This window comes from Monopterus albus, unplaced genomic scaffold, assembly GCF_001952655.1.
Source record: "Monopterus albus unplaced genomic scaffold, M_albus_1.0 scaffold323.1, whole genome shotgun sequence".
Classification (NCBI taxonomy): Eukaryota; Metazoa; Chordata; class Actinopteri; order Synbranchiformes; family Synbranchidae; genus Monopterus; species Monopterus albus.
Window position 1 is genome coordinate 109,683 of NW_018128203.1, and position 7,090 is coordinate 116,772.

The 7,090-nt window shown below is 39.4% G+C and overlaps 1 protein-coding gene across 6 annotated transcripts in view; it reads right to left on the reverse strand.

Annotated features, from left to right (window-relative positions):
• Window positions 1-5,870, reverse strand: part of mbd3b (methyl-CpG binding domain protein 3b) — a 12,327-nt gene extending 6,457 nt beyond the window's left edge. Inside the window, exons 1-3 of one of the 6 annotated variants that reach the window (XM_020624251.1) lie at window positions 5,748-5,870; window positions 3,233-3,301; window positions 2,511-2,670 (exon numbers count right to left, since the gene is read on the reverse strand). In XM_020624251.1, coding sequence (XP_020479907.1) covers window positions 2,511-2,670; window positions 3,233-3,301; window positions 5,748-5,761 — 243 coding nt within the window. In that variant the 5' untranslated portion in view covers window positions 5,762-5,870. Of the gene's footprint in view, window positions 1-2,510; window positions 2,671-3,232; window positions 3,302-3,628; window positions 4,139-5,747 lie in introns of those variants that run through there. The other 5 variants (XM_020624253.1, XM_020624254.1, XM_020624252.1 and 2 more) reach the window with 5 other exon arrangements.
• Between the last annotated feature and the right edge of the window lie 1,220 nt (window positions 5,871-7,090).

Below are 7,090 nucleotides of genomic sequence, written 5' to 3' on the forward strand. Positions count from 1 at the left end.
AAAAACAATCTTTCAAAACTGGAAATAAAAAAAAAAAAAAAATCACTACACATAAACCACTGGACCAACCTTCTGATATAATACATCACATTAGAGAAAATGACATCCACTCACAAGAATAGTTTATCAGCTTTTTATGACACATGGAACCCATTTCTAACACATTTAAACTTGAACCAAACACCTGAGGCTGAGGCCATGCACGTTCCCACCAACCTCAAAAATGTAACCAGTTGATTGTATTAGTAGTACTGTTATCATAAAAAAAAAAAATAGAACTGACCTAATTTAGTGCGGTGCCTTTAAATCCTACTGACATGTTCCAGTCTCTGTAATAAGATGTGATCAGTGGTGTCAAAAGCAGCACTGAGGTCTATGAGGATAAGTATGGAGACAAGTCCTTTGTCTGAGTCTAGGAAGAGATCATTGGTGACTTTCACCAATGCGGTTTCTGTATTATGATGGACTCTAAATCCTGACTGAAAATTCTCAAATAATAGGCTCATCTGAGACACCAAACGTACAGACAGTGATAAATAAAAAAAAAAAAAATCCTAAATATATGAGTGGCCTCTTCCAGGACAGCAGTACCCCCCATCCATAGGGCACTTTTTAGTATTAACTATTTTCATAATGGATAAACCTCATCCTAGATCTGAGTCTCTCCAGCTTTGACATGTAGCGAACGTCTGGTAGATTTACAGGGCATGCAGGGCAGGGAGAGGAGTGGAGGATGCTTCTCTCACTTTACTAAATTTCCTCTTCAAACATCTTGGGAGGCGTGCTAGGCTTTTATTTATAGATTTTTCAAATGCTTTTAATACTATCCAGCTATCTATTTCAGGAAAAAACCTTTTGTCTCTCTTGATTTAAATTTAATTTGGGTGGATCATGGACTTTTTAACCAGTAGGATGCAATGTGTCAAAGTTAATGGTACCTATTCTAAGGTGAGGCACTCCTCTACTGATTCTCCACAAGGGTGCTGTTTGTTCCCTATACATCATATTTTATACACTAAGGACTGACAAAGTATGCACAAAAGTCAGCATATTGTGAAATGTGGATGGTCAGTCTTTTACAAGAGCATCAACAGGGCCATGATACTATAATTAAAGATTGTGTTTTAGTGTTTCCTTCATCTCATTATCAACAAAATAAAGGACATGACTGTTGATTTTAAGAAATCTTGTACTACACTATCCGTGATAGAAGACTATGAAATTGCTATGGTGGACAGTCATAAATTTCTTTGGACAGTTATAGACAGCATATTGAAATATGATCAACATGATATAGTTCATAGGAAATGAACCTTATACTTTTTAAGGAAGATCTATTCTTTTTATGTTTGTGCAGCCATGATGACTTTGGTTTATCACAGTTTTATTGATTTTGATTTGTCTTTTTGTATTGTGGTGTGGTATGGAAAACTTAGCTTGTCCAGCAAAAGAAAACTTGTCTTGTCAAGGCATCGAGCAAAATTACTAAGGTATGCCAAGCACGGCTTTCTGACATCTTTAAAAAGCACGTTTGTAGGAAAGCTGGGGCTATTCAGAGGTGTTCCTAATATTGTGACCCTCTCATATACCTAGCTGAGGAGGACAAAAATATAGAGATGTCTCTAAATATAATACAGTCCAGTACGCCACCACCTTCAACTATAAGGTCAATTTTGAGCTTCATAAACACAGATGTTATGGTGGATGTGTTGCACTGAATTGCATACAACTGTACAGGTGTACCTAATAAAGTGGCTGGTGAATACAGATATTCTCAATGATTGTCCAATAAACAGATACATTTATATTAAAAGCTTGCTCAGCATTTTAGTTGCTCAGGTGTTTAGGTTGCACCCAGAACCATCAAAGAGATTAGAATCTCGACTCCACCGACACTGGTTTTGCTCTGTATTCAACATTTATATGAGGGTGTATTACCTTCTGAGCTTCATCTGTTTACACATATTCTAACTCCGGTTTAACACAGCTACCTCCACCTGCATGCAGTGTTCTCATACAAATCATAGACTTAGCTAAACGAACTCCCTTATTCACTCACATGCATCTATTATCTATAGTGCTTATCCTGAAGAGGGTCGGGGGGCTGGAGCCAATCCCAGCTTACATTGGATAAGAGGCAGGGTACACCCTGGACAGGTCACTAGTATATCACAGGGCTGACTATTCACTCATCTCCCTCTAAGGAGCAGTAAACACTTATGATTCTACTCATTTTGTAGCTCTATGCCACTAACTTTTTACCACGGTTAAATGTGCAGCATCACATTGTGAGATTGTTAACAAATAGCACAGGACATGTCGTGTCTTCTGTGGAGCATTTAAAGCACAGCTACACTTTCCACTGAGATTGACGCTCAAATAAAATGGCACATAGCAAATTTAATGCACAACATACAGCACCCAGAGAGCAACAGGGACAGAGCTACAGTGTCCAAGCCCCCATCAGGAGACAGATTGCAGTTACCTATTGTAAGTCTGTTTCATCTCACCTTGTTCTGGTTATTGTTGTCGTATCGCAACCTCTGGCGGTTCTTGTTCAGCTTGCTCATCAGCATCTTCCCCGTGCGGAAATCAAAGGAGCTGAGGTCCATCTGGTTACCAAGGTAACGGGCCAACTGAGGCTTGCTCCGAAACTTCTTCCCAGATGGACTGGCAAAGGGGGAGGCAGTGATGGATGTCAGAAACCACTACACTAATATCACCTCTTACAAAACCAAACAGGTCAGAAAGGTGAAGCCAGAGACACAAAACTTAAAAGTTTCAAAAACATAACACACAGAAAAGTACAAACCCAGAGCACAACATGCAGTAGGTTAAAAGCAAACAGAAGCTGAGCACATTCAAATGAGCAATGACACTGATCACATTACTGTGTGAAAAGGGTGCAATGATGAATCCTCTGTTTAAGCCCTAGCATCTATCAAATGCTGCACACTTTTAGTAGGATTATAAACAATGCACAGTCAACACCATCATATATACAGCCTTTCAAATAACCTCTAGGAATCAGTGAGCACAATGTACACATGGTAATAGTCACACTTTGACCAAATGTTTCAGAATGGAAACATTGTAGATCCACTTGTGGGTGCAACAATATATTTAGCTTGAGCAATGACAACTGTGGGTGGATACGTGCTAATAACTCATGCAAATGTATCTTACATCACAAACCACAGTTAACACCAGTATGATTGTACAGTTAGCCTACCACAAACTATACAACCGACCCGCCTCCCCCCTCTCTTGCCTCTGTTCCTCATCTTGCTCTTCTCCTCTGCTAAATGAAAACAAATCTGGCGTTGTTGGTTCACTTCATTGGGAAATAAAGAGTATTAACTTGAGATGACACTGAGTTTTATTTATCAGAGGCCTCGCCAGGCGTGAGCTTCTACTACTAGACCCCTCCTTATCCCAGCAACTGAGAGAGGTGAGCTGGTCTGGGTGGCCTTGTCCTGCTGCAAACAGGCCCCCCTCCCCTTCACATCCCAAACTTTAATACCGACCACCTTCCCCCCCATTTAAATCATACTCCTGTCTGTTTTTGTTCGCAAAACCGGTGTCTTGTGCACCTAGAAATTTTGCAAGCCCTCTTTCGTTTTAGTACCTAAAATAATAGACATCGCTTTTTCCAGCCGACAAACCCGACTTTCTGGTCACTTCTTCCATTTTCCAGCCTTTGGGGAGAGCAGTGCAATCCCACCTTTTCTTCTCCATTTCCCACGCGAGTAGCCTATAAATCCACTAAAAGTTACTACTACCAACTGGCCTTTAGGAAATGTGTCGATGTTTTGGATGACAGGCCTATCGCTTCTTATACTTTTGTTTCGACCAGATCACAACATGCGTCCTCTGTAATGAGATCTCCTGCTGCTAACATCTCATCTCTTTGTCGTCGCACAGATCGCTCCGCCGCGGACCTCAGCCTTATCACTACCTGAGTATCTCGTCAAAGCGCGGGAGTTAGATACATCCGCAAGGAAAACATAGCACCGCACTGCTACGTCAAGAATCCGTGCGGGAGCCAGGACAGCACAGGAAGTTGTAAATAATGACCTCAGAATAAAAGCACCTAGTTTGTCACGGACTAAACTATTCCGTCTATGGAGTCAAAGCATCAAGTGTAGCAGAGGTAAAACCAGAGGTACTCGGATTCTTTATTTAGGTCTAAGTAAAAGTAACAATACTGTAGGGTTGGTTATAAATAATCCACTAATAAGTAAAAGTCTTGTATTCAAAATTTTACTTAAAGGATTCGTGTAGAAGTAACAAAAATAAAATACACATTATGCAGAATGGCACATTTCACATTTATAGATATTATTGCATTGATGTATTATTGAGTACATCAATTATTTGTTGCAGCTAGTTAAGTTAGAACTATATGCTTATCATCTGAATTAGTCCTACTGTTAGTAGGTAGTTTGTGAATTTCCTACTATAGATTCACAAAATCTTATTATAAACGTCTACTGCATTATTATTATTTTATGGGTTCCCTCATTTTAGTGTTTTACTAGGGGGTGTTGGTGTGTTATTGAAGAACCTATGATTGAGTTAAATTAAATAGGGCTGCTTGACCCACAGGATATATAGACTGATTTAACTTTTAATGCAGAGGTGTGGGCTGCATAAAATGTTCAACATTAAAATGAAGCAGCTACAACAAATCTCTGTTTTCTATATAACACCACGAGTCAAAAAAAAAAAAACCTGCAGAGTTACTCTTCATATAAAGGCTATTATATCATATTGTTATTTTTATTATTATGAATTGTCATGTTTCCTGTTTTTAAACTATTGTAGCCTCATGTAAATGTCCTATTTGTGGAAAGTGCCTTATTTAAGCTCTTCTTGATAAATAAAACAGTACTGTAAAGCTAAATAAGTACTCTACTGTACATTTACTCAAGTAGCCTATCTGGTACTTTTTAATCCACTACATTTATTTGCTAACTTCAGTTATTAGATACTTTTCAGAATCCTATTAATACTACTAATAATAATAATAACAGCAGGCTACACTTTGGTCGTCAGTCTTGTTTTGAAATGTTATCCCCTAAGTGTCACTCTCTTAGCTGTAGCTTGATGCAGGCTGCTAGCTCGACAGCCATGTTAACATAAGGGAAACAAAAATAAGGTTACTGGAACAAATAGTAATCACGCAGGTTCGGTGACAACATGGACACCGCAGTGTGAATGTACAAGCTGCAGTGAAGCACCATACTTCACATGTAGTTCTCCACTAGAACCAAGATGTTAAGGTTTCATGTCAGCTACGTCAAACTGAAGCCGTTTCACCACAATGCCTGCCGTTGTCATTCAGATTTGGAGCCGGCTTTTATGAATGAACAAAGTACATTTCATCGATCAAACACGGACACCATTTTAAAAGCATGTCATGCATTTAACTGTATTGGCTTTGTGATTGTAACATGCGGGAAAATGTTTTGTGAGGTTAAGATCTATGTCGAAAAAAGCACACGTAGTCCACGCTTGATTCAACTGTAGCTGGAAACAGAAGGAAAATTAAACATACTACAGTGCTACTACAGAAAAGACCGCTATTCCTAGCTGATGACCACAGCACTGCTATTTGCAAATACGAGACAAGCCTAACCGATGATAAACGTTATGAAAACAACATATCGCGCACTGAACCCTACGGTTACAATACAATGCCCTGCTGACGAGCTCGTTACCGTTCAGATGATGCGGCTACTTACTCGTTTTTATCCATCTTGAAGACACTATCTCGTTTTCTCTTTCTCACTATGTTAAATCCCTTCTCCCCTCTCTCCTCTATCAGTCCCCTCCCCCTTCGATGGGAGAAATGAAAGACATTATCCGCGCAAATTTCGCAGCCTGCCTTATAAATGAGCAGAATGTATGGCCGAAACTGGCGTATTCTCGGCGTGGGTCTTGTATCTCTACTTTACCAAGCATTATTATCAGAGACAATACATTCTCTTCAGTCATTTCACAAATCATGACCACATTTATCTCATATATATGTTGTTGTTTTTTTACAAACCAGGTGAAACAAAACAGAATAATTGGACACGGTGGAGTAAATTAAAGATTTATTCACATTTAATAAGAATACTGTGTCAGAAGCTGCATTTATACAGAGTACATCCTGAAGTCCGAATTCCCAAAAAGCCCCCAGTTTCGTTGGGATGCCCCAGATCGTTGAGCCAAGGCATTCAACTAAAGTTTGCGTTGTGAAAGCAATCCACCCATGTGCCCATCCCCAAGTTCTGGTCCTGCAGGCAGACACACAGCCCGTTCATTAGCAAAAGGTACACAGACGTGTCTGTTTGAATATGTGAAAAGCACATCCTTCCTGTCTCTCAGACTGGAAACACGTTTCCACCTTCAGAACCTCTGTGTCCCATAGCAGTGTATAATGTCTGACATAAAGTGTCCAGACAGGGCTTTCAAGTGGTGCTGGTTAGAATGGCAGAGGGACTGCAATGGTGTGAAGGGCACCAAAGACGAAAGATTGATCATATCAATGTAATATCAGTGGTGAATTCATGGATACATGGATACATTCCAGTACCTTCAGTTGCAATAGTTTAATTATGATGGCATTATAGTAAAGGTATTTTAAGACTGATACTAGAATTGATTGGAAAGCACAAAATGTTAACTATTGACATTATTGATAATGATGTATAGTCACAACTATCTAATTTGGTCCTTTCATAATCAAGCTCTAATCACTACGCTGAAAAATACATTTCACTCAAAATATGATGAGTCAGTTCTGCTCAAGATGCAATTTTCTAAACCTTTGTTTTCATCATAAACTGCCTCAGCTTCTATATGTCAAAAATAAGTCTAAGCTCTTTGCAAAGCTTGAGATTAGACAGAAGCATAAAGCTGTTGTACAGCTGTGAAGCTTACAAGTGCTGTGGCACTTCTGCAGCCTTTCCACCCCATAAGATGTTTGAGGCATTTCTGACCTCAGTACAGGTTGTATTTGCAATGATTACCAGCAAACTAAGCACAAGTTGTGACATTTAAACAATAGTTCCAATACCTGTCTGTTCAGGAGTACATG